At 46.2% G+C, this 15,740-nt stretch overlaps 1 protein-coding gene across 1 annotated transcript; it reads left to right on the top strand.

Annotated features, from left to right (window-relative positions):
• The first annotated feature begins 2,780 nt into the window (after positions 1–2,780).
• LOC137534463 (uncharacterized) lies at positions 2,781–13,134 on the top strand. The gene is made up of 2 exons (XM_068255964.1): positions 2,781–2,822; positions 9,161–13,134. The coding sequence occupies exon 2, from the start codon at positions 9,449–9,451 to the stop codon at positions 12,068–12,070; it is 2,622 nt and encodes an 873-aa protein (XP_068112065.1). The 5' UTR covers positions 2,781–2,822; positions 9,161–9,448; the 3' UTR covers positions 12,071–13,134.
• Positions 13,135–15,740: the final 2,606 nt, after the last annotated feature.

Genomic DNA, 15,740 nt, shown 5'->3' with positions numbered 1-15,740 from the left:
ACCTCTCCTCTACCGCAGGCAGCGCTAATTTAAATTTTGATTATGAGTAGCTACCTACTTGTAGTGCACAACACTAGTCAAATGTGAGGTTGTGATCAGGATGAAGTAAATCAGGGTAGGAGAAGGCAAAAAAACTAGGTGCTAGCAATAGGGGCAGGGGGTCAACAAGGGGGGGGGGGATCAGTATGGGGTGAAGCAATTCACAGGTCCATAATCTTACACAGAAATAAATATCATAAATAAGCCAATCATCTTACTGATGACCTCCAGAATCTTCTCATAATTTTTTCTCTCAGATGATAGATGGGGAGGGAGGTGGATAATCTATATTGGGGTTCTGGTTCAGGGCAGTTTCTACCTCCCAGGGCGAGAATGTATAAATTGCCCTCCCCCCCAAGACTCAGGCACGCTATTGAGATGCAGTAGCCAGAGGTGCCCCCCACTATTAGGTAGCCCCCAGTATAGCTAGCCTGAGGTGGGCCCCTGTATTAGCCAGAGGTAGACCCACTGGCCTTTATAGGTAGCTAGATGCAGCCCCCAGTACTGTATAAGCCTCCCAGTATAGGTAGAAAAAGAGCCGCCCTCCCATGTAGGTAGCCAAAGAACATGCTGTACACATTGCGTCACATACAGTGAAGCATACAGTCAATGAAAAGTATGCTTCACTGTAACCGTTAACGTGCACGTCTCACAGTAACACACTGCATGCAGTGCACTACCATGCCACACTCTGTTGTGCGGCAGCGCACCCACCGCATAGGTGGTGCATTGTAGTGCAGCAAGCTGCGTTACTGAATGCTGTTATGCTGAAACAATACAGTGACCAGATTTTTCTAGGCAAGTGGGACAGGCGGGTGCGCCACGGTGAAAATGGCTGTAGCCATGGCATGACATAGGCGGAGCTAACTGTAATGTAACACCGTAACTCAAATTAGACTGCATTCATCAAACACAAAATGCCAAATGCTGTAGCAATAACCCTAAAGTAGTAGTTGCTATAACCATCAAATAAAAGTGGCAAACGTTACCTCCAACACATGAAATGTAGCAAACATTAAATGCAGCAAACATTACCTCCAACACATGTTAAAAAGCAGCAAATGTTACCTCCCACACATGAAATGCAGCAAACGTGAAATGTGGCAAGCCTTACCTCCAACACTTGTGTAATGCACATACATTACCCCACATATATGAAAGGCAGCAAATGTTACCTCAGACATTAATGCATTAAACGTTCTCCCTCACTGGGTGCTGTTGGGTAGGAGGATGACACTAAGTGCAGCTGAGTGGGAGGTTGACTTTGGGTGCTGCTGCCTGGTGACACTGGGAGCTGCTGGGTGGGATAGGAGGGTGACACTGGATGCTGCTGTGTGAGTTGGGAGGGTGACATTGGGTGCTACTGGGTGGGGTGGGAGGGTGACAATAGATGCTGCTGGATGAGGTGGGAGGGTGACATTGGGTGCTGCTGGATAAGGTGGGAGGGTGACACTGGTTGCTGCTGTGTGAGGTAGGAAGGTGACACTGGGTAGGATGTGAGGGTGCTACTGGGTGCTGCTAAGTGGGGTAGCATGGTGACACTGGGTTGGAGGTTGACACTGGGTGCTACTAGGTGGGGTAAGAGGGTGACACTGGGTGTTACTGGTTAGGGTGGTAGGATGCTACTGGGTGCTGCTAGGTGGGGTGAGAGGGTGACACTGAATGTTACTGGGTGGGGTTGGAGGATGAGACACTGGGTGGGAGGGTGCTACTGGGTGGGTTTGGAGGGTGCTGCTGGATGGGGTGTGAGGGTGACACTGGGTGGAGGGTGCTACAAGGAGAGGTTGGAGGGTGCTGCTGGGTGGGGTGGAAGGGTGAGGCTGGGTGGGAGGGTGCTACTGAGACTGGGTAGGGTTGGAGAGCTGCTGCTGGATGGGGTGTGTGCCGCGCCATGTGCAGTGTCCTCCTCTATCCCTTATGACCGGGCTGCTGAGACACAGCACACACATTACCTCCTTCTTCTCAGCACATTGCCGTTGTGTATGTGTGAGAGGCACATAGACAATGACAGCACGCTGGGGTGGAGGTATTATGTGTGCAGCAGGGGTTGGACACTGACTGGGCGGATCAGAGGAGGGCAGGAGGAGTCCTACGGCATACCCCAGACTTTACACAGGACAAATTTGAGCCAAGTATAGAGGACCCCGAATCTGGGACCTGTACTGTACTGGGTAAAGTGGAACATCTGGGACTTGTACTGTACCGGGTAAAGTGGGACATCTGATTACAGAACTCAATGCACCAATGAACGTGTGCGTAAAAAGCATTTAGTACAAAGTTTTGGCTCAGCGCCAACTATCTACTTTACTCAAATAATATGCAAATAATTCTAAGTTGAAGCAGAATTATGCAAATGTCACAGTGAATCAATGCAGTTTGCAAATTACCAGTCAAATGCTTTCACTGCAAGATTTGATTAGATCATTTTACAACAGATTTTCACAATAATTAGCATAATTGCCAATAATCTCAAATTTATTTGAACCTCAATGACAATCCTACTGACTAATATGAACTTTTCTGCATGTAGATTTAGGCAAGATATTTAATAAATACAATACAAACAGAACTGGCACTCGCATGTGGCTGCGTAAACAAAACATAGCTGGCAGTCTAAGGGTTACTATCTGGTCAAAAAGGAAATAGACCTAGTAGAAAAAAATATCACTGTGTTCATAAGCATGTCCTCTGTGCTGGGAGTAGCCATTTTGTTGTAGCCAGAAGGAAACATCCCCCCCTCCCAGCAGCCCTGCTGAGCTGAGATCTGGCTGCAGGAGGAGAAGGTAATCATTTATTCTCTTTTCTCTTCATTCTGTTTTTTTTTTTTCATAATTTAATTATTCTACAGAGGTGTGTGGATTGCTTATTACAAAGAAAGGAGGTATAGTTATGGGATTTCATACAGAAAAATGACTTAAATCTAGGAACTTACACACACCTCTCAACATTTTGTGATAACAAAGAAGGACACCTGTAAAGGACTTCCGAAAAGCAAAATATATCATCTATTTTTTACTCACCTGGGGATGGTCAGTCCGCCCCTGGTTGGGAGCTCTGCTTACTTAGTTGTATAGCAACTAAAGTCTGAAATCAGCGGCGGACTGACCATCAGGGCACTCGGGCATGGACCGAGGGTCCGTGGTCAGTAGGGGGCCCGCCCCTGGCGTAATTAAGAGGCAGGGAAGGGGGAGCAGCAGTGGGGGGAGCGAGCATAGTAGTTACAACTCAGTTGTAACTAGTCTGTCGCATTGGTAACAGCACCTCCCTGGGATGACGTGACTGCATGTCATCACAGGGGGCGCTGTTACCAATGCGACAGATGCCGGGAGAGAAAGGAGATAGAGACAAGACAAGACAAGACAAATAACATTTATATTGCGCTTTTCTCCTTGCGGACTCAAAGCGCCAGAGCAGAGCAGCAGCCACTAGGGCGCGCTCTATTGGCAGTAGCAGTGTAAGGGAGACTTGCCAAAGGTCTCCTACTGAATTAGTGCTGGCTTACTGAACAGGCAGAGCCGAGATTCGAACCCAGGTCTCCTGTGTCAGAGGCAGAACCCTTAACCATTACACCATCAGCCAACTGCCAGGCTGCGGGGGATTGGTGGCGGAAGTTGAGTTGCAACTACTATGCCCGCTCCCCCTGCCTCTGCGGGGCACCTACCTATCTAACCTATACAACGGGCATCCAACTATCTAACCTAAACTGGGGGAGAACCTATTTATCTAACCTATATGGGGCACCTACCTAGGCCTGAAAGATAAATTGAATTTAAACCGAAATCGTGATCACCAAGATCACAATTTCAGAATCACGTCATTTCCACATGGGGGAAGTTTGAAGAAGTAGCTTTAAACGTCCCGGCGCCTGCAGGAGGTGAATTGGATAGACGGCCATCGCTGGACTCGTGTTTGAAGCTATGTCCAGAACTGATGCAACTTGGGGGACAGAGGAGGCACCGAGAGACACAGAGACAGAGCGGGCACAGAGAGACACAGAGAGAAACAGAGCGGGCACAGAAACGCAAAGAGAGAGACCCAGAGGAGGCATACAGAGACAAAGGGGGCACAAAGAGAGACCGGGGGACAGAGGGGGAACAAACCTTGATTTGAAGGAAATTGTGAATCCAATTGAAATCGCAATTTCAGACAGAAATTGATCAATTCAATTTTTTCCTAAAATTGTTCAGGCCTACACCTACCTATCTTACCTATAATTGGGGCACCTGCCTATCTAACCTATACTCAGGACCTGGGCCGGATTTGTACTCTTTACCGCACAAGGCCACTGTCACCAGCTGCCCCCCTTCAGTGTAGGTGGCCAGATGACCCCTCCCCCCTTCCCTTTAGTACAGGTAGCCTGATGATCTCCCAGTACAGGTAGCCAGATGACCCCTCCCCCATTTCCATCCAGTATAGGTAGCCAGATGACTCCCTTAATCCCTCTCCTCCTCTTCAATATAGGCAGCCAGCTCGCCTTCACGCCGCAGCAGCCATCAGTGTTACTCATCTCTCCACTGGTCTCCAGTGCAGAAGCTTCCTCTTCCTTTCCGTCTCCAATGCTGCCCAAGTCCATAGCTGCCGGCCACAATGCTAACGTGCACAGAGAGCAAGATGGCTGCTGCACAGGTGGCTAGCAGCAGAGTACGGTGATCAGGTGCTTGCCTGATCTCTCTGCATTGCAGCATGTGCAAGCTTGCAGCGGTTTATCCTGCTGCTTTGGTGCCCTTGCTCCTGTGGTGCCCTAGGCCATGGCCTAGGTGGCCTTGTCCTAAATCCGGCCCTGCTCAGGGCACCTACCTATCTAACCTACACTGAGGGCACCTACCTATTTAACCTATACTGGGGCACCTACCTGTGTAGCCTATACTGGGAGTACCTACCTATCTAACCTATACTACTGGGCACCTACCTATCTAACCTATACTGCGGGCACCTACCTATTTAACCTATACTGGGGGAACTTACCTATCTAGCCTATACTGCGGTCACCTACCTCTGAAGTGAGGATGTTGGAATGCCAGCTGTCAGATTAAGTGGAGATGAAAGCGGTTAGAGTGGCTGTTACCTTATAAGAAGCTGTCTATAACCCTCCAACTAGCATACAATCTAATGCTAGATACACACCATGCAATTTCCCGTAAGATCAACAACCGATAATTTCTGACATGTCCGATCTGCTCCCAATCAATATCGGGATTGACTTGTGACTTGTGCAATAGTGATGTGAAAATTGATGGCGTTATCAGTTGGGAGCAGATCAGACATATTAGAAATTTCAATTCAACCCATCGATCTGATGGAAAATTGCATTGCGTGTACGAGCATAACCTATGGGATTCCACATTCAGCTGTTAAAGAAAATATGAGGGACTTAGCTTAGAAGAAGGAAGTCTCTGGATCCTATATAGGCTTTCCACATCCTCCTGGACCCCACGTTTGTGGGGACAGCCGTATATGTTCATTTGGCCGCGCTCCCCGCCGTGTGTAGGTGTGCGGCTGTACGGTACCTGTGCAAGTATCCTGGCTGTTGTGCGAACCAGTGTTTGCAAGTATGCGCTGTCCTCAGGACCACCCCCGCAGCCCAAGACCCTCCTAAAAGTTAGTGCCATATTCACACAGGCACAGTATGGCCACGCTCATGTATGAAGAGGAGCAAGAACTTCAGGAGGGTCCTGGGCAGCCGCGGTAGTCCTGAGGATGGCGTGAGATCCAGAGGCATTCCTCTTCCTAGGTATCTTTTTTTTTAATTTTTTTTTTTTATGCTGCCTCAGGTTTACTTTAAGCTCGCAAGGGAAGGGCTTTCTCCCTCTTATGCTTTGTAAAATGCTGAATGTTTTGTTAATCACCATTCATCCGGTCTCCTCCAAGTGTCTGTGCCTCCCCCCCCCCCCCTCACGGTGAGTGTTGCTGGCTCACTTGTCATGCCAGTGCAGCAGATCCTCACCTCCTCCAGTGTGTTTTTGAATTGTCATTGCAAATGCCTAAACAATGTGACACCAACATATGTACTGACTTGCTGCATGCGCTGGTGTCATGTGGTACGTCCACTTACAGTGGCAGTTCAAAAGACATCGGAGGAGGCGAAGATTCGCACCAGCGTGACATGTAATCCTGCAGCACTCATCACAGGCATGTGGGTGACATATACACTGGGGAGGGGGGGGGGGGGGGCTGGCAGGCGATAGCAGTGTTAGGAGTATTCTCAGTAGAATTCATGCTGAAAACTATTCTATTGGTCGAGCTTGAGGCAGATCAACAGGCGTATGGGTGCAGTGAGCCTTGTAGGAAGACCTTTTTCTCAAGGAAATTAATGTGTGCAGTGTCCTTTAAGATTTAGGAGAAAGGATGGTCCAAATTCTGCTTTATTTCTTCTTAATCAATAAAAGACAACAAGACAAGCATCAGCAAACTTACAACCAGGCATAAGCATTGACAAACAGGTGTAGGAGGAATCTTGGCTAACTTTTCACCTACGACTTAGGGCTTTCTGAAGAATCTTGACCAACATCTTACCCACAACTCAGGGCTACCTCAAGAAACTTGGCCAATGTTTCAACCACAACTTAGGCTTCATTCTCATCATCTAATGTTGCACACCATACGCGCTGCCAAAATGCAAATGGCAGTGCGTATGGTGTGCGACACGCCAGAACGGCAGAAGTGCATAGACAGCAATTCTGCCATTCAGATCATATGAGCTGCGCAGCGGTGTGATACTCTATCGCACTGCTGCATGCATTTTTCGGCCAAGCGCAACGCTTACCCATTCACTGTAGTGAATGAGATCAGCGGTGTCGATGACGTTGCATTATGATCATACAGCCAATCTGTGTTGCAATGTGGATGAGGCCTTAGGACTTTCTCAAGAATCTTGGCCAACATTTCACCAACAGCTTCGGGGTTTCTCAAAAGTCTTCTTTCAGAGCAGTCTGTGAACTAATGAACGCTCCTCTGGCAGAGGAAAAGTAAATAGTCCAGGAACAGTTGAGATAATAAAAGTCAAATAACAGCCCTCTCCACGACTTTGAAAGTCGCAGAGCTTAATTGCTTTTTTGCATAGAGATAACAACTGGAGATTCTTAACTCTTCCTGTACTGGAAACAATTAGACTGATGTATCTGATCTTAATGTTTTATTTCTTAGCTGTACTACACATACAAATCATAATTTTTTTTCGCTTCAGTGTCTCTTTAAGGACCACGGGCTTAAACCCCCCTAGTGACCAGGCCATTTTTTTTACTAATTAAGCCACTGCAGCTTTAAGGCCTCGGTGCAGGGCCGCACAACTCAGCACACAAGTGATCCCCTCCTCTTTGTCTGCCCACCAACAGAGATTTCTGTTGGTGGGCTGTGATCACTCCCACGATTTTTATTTATTTTTTAATAAATATTTTTTTTTTGCTTTCATTTTCTAACCCTCCCTCCGCCAGCCAATCAACATGATCGGCTGTCATAAGCTTCCCTGCCTCCCCAGTACAGCACTGCCGTAGATCACAGCGCTGTACACAGTAAATAAAAGTCTCCTAGCGGCAATCGCTGCTGGGAGACTCATTTCAAGGGGAGGTGCGTGCATCGGCCTGCAAAACCCCGCCCCAGGACTTGGCGCCAATTGGCGTAAGGCGGTCCTAGGGTTGCTGCCCCGTTCACGCCCATCGGCGTGACGCGGTCGTAAACAGGTTAAAGAGGAACTTTCATGAAAAGGGGTAAAAAATAAATTCATACATTGCAAAGTAAGTAGTTAAAGGGAAGGTTCAGGGACGCCTTGAAAAAAAGAAAAATCCATATCCACTTACCTGGGGCTTCCTCCAGCCCGTGGCAGGCAGGAGGTGCCCTCGCCGCCGCTCCAGAGGCTCCCGGTCGTCTTCGGTGGCCGACCCGACCTGGCCAGGCCGGCTGCCAGGTCGGGCTCTTCTGCGCTCCATGGACGGGCTCTTCTGCGTCCCACGCGGGCGCGCTGACGTCATCGGACGTCCGCCGGGCTGTACTGTGCAGTAGCAACCTCTGCAACCCCTATTGCTATGCCACTGCCTGTCCCCAATCAGGATTAAGAAGTCACTCTCTGTAGATCAGGAAAAAAGGGGACATCAAATCAAAATTTTTATCATATCTAACCCATGGGAGGTTTTAAAAAATCGTGTGAACTAAACCTGCTGACTGTGTGAAAGAGTTTTGTGAAATCTTTTCACGACTTCTACATTTCTTTTCATAAGGTTTACTTAAATGATATTTCACATGAGTGTGGAACATCTCTTTTAAAATAATCTTCAAAATAAGACATTACCCTGAAGTGAGGGACGCCTCCGGATCCTATTTAGGCTTCGCTCTGTGGTCTGAAGCCCACCGTTACTGGGCGTCCCCACTTAACATTGTAGCCGTGCAGCTGCTCTTGCTTCATCATAGCCACGCGAGCCCATCTGCGCATGCACAGTAGCAAGGAGCCTGTGGCTCTGACTTACTCCCCATGCGTGGTCAGGCTCGCACGACTACTGGGCGATCACGATGCAGGATGCATCCGATATCATTAGCGACAATGCCTTGTTGCTGGTCTTCAGGGGGGGTGGGGCTGTGTTCATCGACAAGCTGAAGGAGGGAAGCCTCAATAGGATCCAGAGGATTCCCTCACTTTAGGTAAGTATTTCATTTTGTACCTGAGCTTCAGCTTTGGTACACTTTAAGTGCTATTTGTTATCTATTCTTGGGGCTAAATTTTTTTTTTCAGTTAGCACAATTTGAATTAAACAATACGAACTACCTTGCCACCCAGTGGCGTAGCTAAGGAGCTGTGGGCCCCGATGCAAGTTTTACAATGGGGCCCCCAAGCACTCTATACATAACAATTGATACGGCGCACCAAAACCTGCCAATGGCAACTACAGTGTCAGAGGTGCAAGAAGGGGATGGGGGACAGTGTGTTAATGATTACCACTATTCAAAGTATCTATAGAAGTGATTATTATGAGCACAGGACCAATAGAAAGCTAATACTGTAGTTGAAGGAGGGCCCTTTGGGGCCCCTCTGGTCCAAGGGCCCCGATGCGGTCGCTACCTCTGCACCCCCTATTGCTACGCCCCTTGTTGCCACCTTACAATAAGTAAACTTTTTTTTCTGTTTTTCATGTAGGAAAATACCCAAGTGCATAGTTAGAGGTTGCCCCCATGGCACAGGGGTGAACGTTTCCTGTAATCCTTCATCAGTTTCTAAATAGATGCCATAAAGCATTGGCTGATGGTCGGAGGTCTAGATGAAGAAACTATGGAGAGAGCAGTCCTGTAAATATTGGAGGATAAACGAGAAGATACGTTTAGGATGAGTGCTACACACTTATCCGCCAACAACGAATGTATTAAGGACTGTAAATGAAAATCGTGGCCCCGTGTTACCCCTAATCTAAAGCGTGAGAATAGTACTATGAGTGTTATAAGGATTTATAGAAGATCACCAGAGTCATCCAAAACCTTCAGTGTTTTGCCTAAACTCTGTTTCTGCACCTGCCATCATTACAGAAAGTCTTATGTGGATGCATCCTCCCAAACAGATAAAAATGATTTCTCACCTTTAGCTGCAGAGGAATCCTATTCATTGGCGGCAAGTTACAAAGACGTATATACTGATCATAGATATGATTCAAACACTCCGTATGTTTTGAATGATATTAGGAGCTCCACACCTAATCACCTTTCTGCTGAAAGCTACGGAGACATAGACGGAGATCCTGGACCTGACTGTAATTCTTCCTGCGCTTTGGAAGACAGTGGGATCTCTCCCTACAATCACTTTTCTGATCTCCTTTCCAATGTAACTTGCAATGACATATACAGAGATTATGGACATGATTCCACACCTAATAACCCTTCTACTGCAAGCTACAGAGACATAGTTGGAGATCCTGGACCTGACTTAAACTCTTCCTACGCTTTGGAAGAAATTGGGACCTCTCCCTCCAATCACTTTTCTGATCTACTTTCCACTATAACTTACAACAGAGATCATGGAAATGATTCACGTTCTTCAGACTTTTTAGAAGATACTTGGAGATGTTATCCTGCAGCTTACGAAAAAATTTTTGGAACTCCTGGTAAAGACAAATATTCTTCATCCATGTTAGAAGATACTCCTAGAGCTATCCCGAATCAGCTTTCCATTGCAGGCCAGCTTTGGAATGTTAGATCGCCCTGTAAATCCTCTGCTACCAATACAACGTCACGTCAACCTGCTAAGAACAAAGAGATGAGTTTTAATGCTGAATCACACCCAGAGAGGTCATCTCTATGGTTTTCACCATTAACCGATTTTCAAGACCTGGGAGCCGATATACAAATTGAGGCACCTCCCTCACCGGTCATATTAGAATCTAGAATGGAAATGTTGACTTCTTTCTCTGAAACCGATTCAGCAATTACTTCTTTCTCTGAAACCTCATCAATAGATGAACCAATCTGTAAAAAGAAAAAAATACCTTCTGATGTCTCTTACGCACCTCATCTAAGTGAACTAAGTGACTCTGATTGTGCAGATACAGAACAGGATCCTGCTGGTGAAATTACCATGGGTGAGAAGACTGTGGTTACGGAACGCAAATTCATAGTTTTTGAATCCTGCCTTGATGAGCTTTTAGGGAAGCTTTACTGTAAAGTAGATTGTTGTCTTCAAAGATTGAAAAGATTTGATAAGAGAATAATGGGAACGCTTTTAAAAGTCTTTGCGACCTGTGCAGGCGGCCATAATTTTCTGCTGTGGCAAAGTCAGCCACGCATCCGGAGTGTTGCAGTGGGAAACCTACTACTTGCATCTGCCATCGTTTGCAGCGGTTCGTCATATACAAAAGTAAAAGAAATGTTTGATCTGATGAATATCAATTTTTTTAGCCCATATGTTTTTTATAAATATCAAAATGAAGCAATTTTCGGAGCAATCGATCACAACTGGCTTCTAGAAAAAGAGCGAGTGTCCTCGATAATTAGCCATAAACCACTGTATTTGATTGGAGATGGCCAATGCGACAGCCCTGGCTATAATGCTAAATATTGCGTGTATACCATGATGGATATGCAGACTTCCCTCATCCTGGACTTTGAGGCTGTACAAGTGTCTCAGACCACGTCCTCCGTAGCGATGGAAAAGCTTGGGTTTAAAACATGTGTTGACCGAATTAGAGAAGAGAAATATGATGTTCATATGATCGGGACCGACAGTCACCCAGGCATTAAAAAATTAATGAGAACTGATTACAGCGACATCAACCATCAGTTTGACTTGTGGCACTACAGCAAGTCTATCAAGAAAAAATTACTAAATGCCTCAAGACCTGCTGGCTGTGAAATCATTCTGGACTGGATAGGCCCCATTCTTAATCACTTTTATTGGTGCAGCAGGACATGTAAGGGCAACATTGAAGTGTTTCGTGATCGCTGGCATGGTGTTTTAAACCATGTGTGCAACATTCATCAGTGGAGGAATGGAGACGTAGAAAGTGGATGTAAGCATGGTGAGCTAACTGGAGATAACGGTTGTCGACCCTGGCTTAGCAAACCAAGTCTGGCTTACATAGCCCTACGGGATGTCATCCTCTGTCCACAGATGGACAGGGATTTGAAACATTTAGTTTTTTATTGCCGTACGGGAGCCCTTGAGTCATTTCACAGCCTGGTGTTAAAGTACAGAAGCAAACAACATCACTATCCAATGAATTCTATGGAGGCTAGAACCAAGTTAGCAATTTTATCTAATAATAGAAACACAAATCGTCCTCAGGCTGTTTTGAAGACACCTAATCGAACAGGTGCTCCAGCTGGAACTCCCCAAACAAGACTAGTATACTCCAGATTACAAAAAAAATGGCAGGTGCGTAAAGTGTACGAGCCAATGAACAATGAACATGTCAAATCCATAATGATGGATGTTGTAAATGTGACCAAAGGTGATCTAAAACCAGTATGGCAGTCCAGAAACAACAAATTGCCTAAAAATGTTGCGACTGTTGAAAGACCAGACAAGTCTACCGCCATTGCACAACATCGCTCAAGGTTTTAAATTACTGAAGATTTGTCATGATTTCTGAAAACTAATGGTGGTAATCCAGAATGTGGTAAAACCACCGGTAGTCCCCAATTAACGAACAAGATATGGACTGTACGTTCTATCTTTACCTGCATCCATTTGTAAGTTGGAACACTGTTCTACCTTTTCATCTGTGCTCCCCTTTCCCTTAAGTGTCCCTCTCTGTTCCATTGTCCCTGTCTGTGCCCCCCTGTTCCTTCATTGTGCCACCTCTGTCCCCTGTGTCCCACTTGTGTCCACCTGCACCGTTTTCAGTCACCTGTGCCTTCAGTATCCCTGTCTGTGCCATCTTTGCCCCCCTGTGCCTCCCCTGTGTCGCTCTGTGCCACCTCTGTCCCCCTGCACCTCCAGTGTCCCCCTCTGTGCCACCTGCACCTCTTTCAGTGCCCTGTGCTTTCAGAATCCCCATCTGTGCCACCACTGTGCCCCTCTGTCCCCATGCCTTCAGTGTCCCCTTTTCCTCCTTTAATCCATCTTCGAATTCAGTATCGTCATCTGTGTCACCTCTTTCCCCCTGTGCATCCACTGTGTTCCTCTATGCCACCTCTATCCCCTTTTGCCTCCAGTGTTCCTCTCTGTTCCCCTGTGCCCCCCTCTGTGCCACCTTACAACCCCCTGTGCCTCTTTCTGTCCCCCTCTTTGTTTCCATTAGTTCCCCATGCCACCTCTAATCCCCTTGTGCATCTTTCCTGGTGTTTGTGGCCCCCCTCCTGTGCTCCCTGAAGCTCACTCTATAATGTAAAACAGAGTTCCCCAACCCTATCCTCAAAGCCCACTAACTGTAAAAAATAAAATCAGATGGATGATGGATTTCCACAAAACATGCACTGTTGGTTGGCCTTGAGGACAGGGTTGGGGAACACTGAGTATAGATGCAGCAACAGCCTTACTTCTCTCACCTCCTCTCCAGAGTCCAAGGCTGTGTGTCCTCTCTGCTCACCTCTCGCTCTAGTGCCCGGCATCTCTTCCTTCTTGTTGCGTGATTAAGTACCAGGCACTAGATTGAGCTTCTGGGAGCTCTGGAGGGGGGTGCACCGAGACACGGAGGGAAGGGGGGGGTGTTGAAGCTGCTCCTTCCTCCTTCTTTAAAGGATACCACAACTGAAATGTGACATAATGAGATAGACATGTGTATGTACAGTGCCTAGCACACAGATAACTATGCTGGGTTCCTTTTTTTCTTTCTCTGCCTGAAAGAGTTAAATATCAGGTATGTAAGTGGCTGACTCAGTGCTGACTCAGACAGGAAGTGACTACAGTGTGACCCTCACTCATAAGAAATTCCAACTATAAAACACTTTCCTAGCAGAAAATGGCTTCTGAGAGCAAGAAAGAGGTAAAAAAAGGGGAATTTCTTATCAGTGAGGGTCACACTGTAGTCACTTCCTGTCTGAGTCAGGACTGAGTCAGCCACTTACATACCTGATATTTAACTCTTTCAGGCAGAGAAAGAAAAAAAGGAACCCAGCATAGTTATCTGTGTGCTAGGCACTGTACATACACATGTCTATCTCATTATGTCACATTTCAGTTGTGGTATCCTTTAACCATGACAGGATTGGTGAGCTGTTTATATAGGCGGGTCATTGCATTCTTCACATATGATGGAGTTATTGCTTCTTGAACTAGCATATTTACTACGGTATGTCTCTGCTGTTACTTCTTTCCCATACATCATTTCTGCAGCCTGCTTTTTCCATGCGTGGGAGCTGCCATCTTCCTGGTGTTGTCAGCACTATGCATAGAACAAAGAGAAGTCAAAGCATGTTTAGTCCATGTAGCCGAAACAGTTAGAGAATCAGTTTCTTAATATGAAGGTATGGTGAAGCACAGCTTCTTTTAAACAAAATGGATGCGCCTCGGTCCAATCTGGCAGCACTCCAGAGTAAATTGGTGTTTCCAAGCTATTATACACTATATTAAACAAGTTGAGAGTGTGTGTTATATTGTCATTGATATTCAGCCTAGCTTGAAAAAGGAGGTGATACTTCGAAACGTCGCTACCATGGCTGTTTTGTATCATTAAAGAGCATTAAAAGAGCATAAAATACTACGGATGGTGCCGGTCTGACCTTTCTTCTAGCAAGAATCAGTTTCTTATAAATTATTTTTTTCCATTTGTAATAACTGAGAGATATAATAATTATTCATCACATATATCAGATGGTACATGAGAAAAGAGGCTGAGATCCAGATGAGGTGAGACCGTCATAATTAAATACAAACTGAAACTACAGAATGTACATTGACATTAAAGCAAGCCTAAAATGAAAATAAACTGAAGAAGTAAACAACTGTATATATTGACCTATTCCGAAAGAAGACTTTCTTGGGGTCTCATTGCCGTATTTTGGTTTTAGAGGTTAATGATCTATATTTAAAGTTTTGACTGTCTCAGGTAAATGACAGCTGATTTTTAAAATGTGTCTTCATCTCCCATTCAGCCAAATCTTGAACCTTTCATCTGTTCCTTTCACTCAGAAGTGTTTGTGTTTTTTCCTGCCACACAGTTAGTAAGAAAAAAAGCCTATTTCTAGGAGCAACTTTCCTATCAAAACAATTGGTTGTTGGGCGGGGGGTTGTCTGTAAAAATATTCCCTAGGTACGCCACTGTACCTCACAGAAGTACCTGACAAAATTTCTTATTCAACGGGACTGTATTGATACTTGAACAATGCATTTCGCTGGTCTGGCCCACTTCTTCAGGTATTATGCCTAAACGGATGGGGTCTCACTATGTTCTCTTTAAGGGGAATCTCAGTATTCCCTTTGTTCTTTATAAAAGCCCTCCCTGCAAAGGTTCAATAGAAAAATACCAGCAGGCCTCCCTACTTGTTTGCATACTGTGTTTAGCAGTTGGACAAAGCAATTGCCATTCAGTAAGGTCTTTTAAAAATAAAGGAAACCCTTAGAATCCCCCATGAGGAGATGGACTTGTTTAAAACTTGTCAGATTTTACTATTTATACTGTATGTATACATTTTCAATTTTTCAGGATAGTAGTCATTCAATAACCTCTGTCTACCTCTCCTAAATTTTCTTTTATATTAACAAAGAAGTAGTAGTGATTAGAGGATAGTGAAAGAGGAGGGTCAGGGAGGGAGCAAAGGGGGAAGGGGTAAAAAAAATGCTCTATTGTTGTATATAAATGTGGATGTACATAGATGTGATTATATTTAGTCTAATTGCTGGAATCTGTGCTTATAAGTGAGAGATAGTCTGGTCAGGCCCGGCCCTAGACCTTTTGCCGCCTGAGGCAATTTTCAAAGAAATCGCCCCCCCCCCCCAAGCCGTGGGTGTGGGGGCCGCCCGAGCTGGAGGGGACAGCGGGCAGGGAGGGGGTATTGGGCCTAGCGGCGGGGAGGGGGGTCGGACCCCCCCTCCCTCGCCTGGGTCCCCCGTCCTCCGCTCCCCTCCAGCTTTAACAAGGTCCGTGCTGGCTGCAGCTATTTGTAAGAGGCAACGGGCAGGGATTACTCACCTCTTCCTCGTTCCAGGCCAGCGTGCGCTCCACTGACGTCACTTCCTGCGGCGTAGCAGGAAGTGACGTCAGTGGAGCGCACGCTGACCTGGAACGAGGAAGAGGTGAGTAATCCCCGCCCGTTGCCTCTTACAAATAGCTGCAGCCAGCACGGACCTTGTT

This window comes from Hyperolius riggenbachi, chromosome 10, assembly GCF_040937935.1.
Source record: "Hyperolius riggenbachi isolate aHypRig1 chromosome 10, aHypRig1.pri, whole genome shotgun sequence".
In the NCBI taxonomy this organism is placed as follows: Eukaryota; Metazoa; Chordata; class Amphibia; order Anura; family Hyperoliidae; genus Hyperolius; species Hyperolius riggenbachi.
This window is presented reverse-complemented; position numbering and strand designations above follow the sequence as displayed.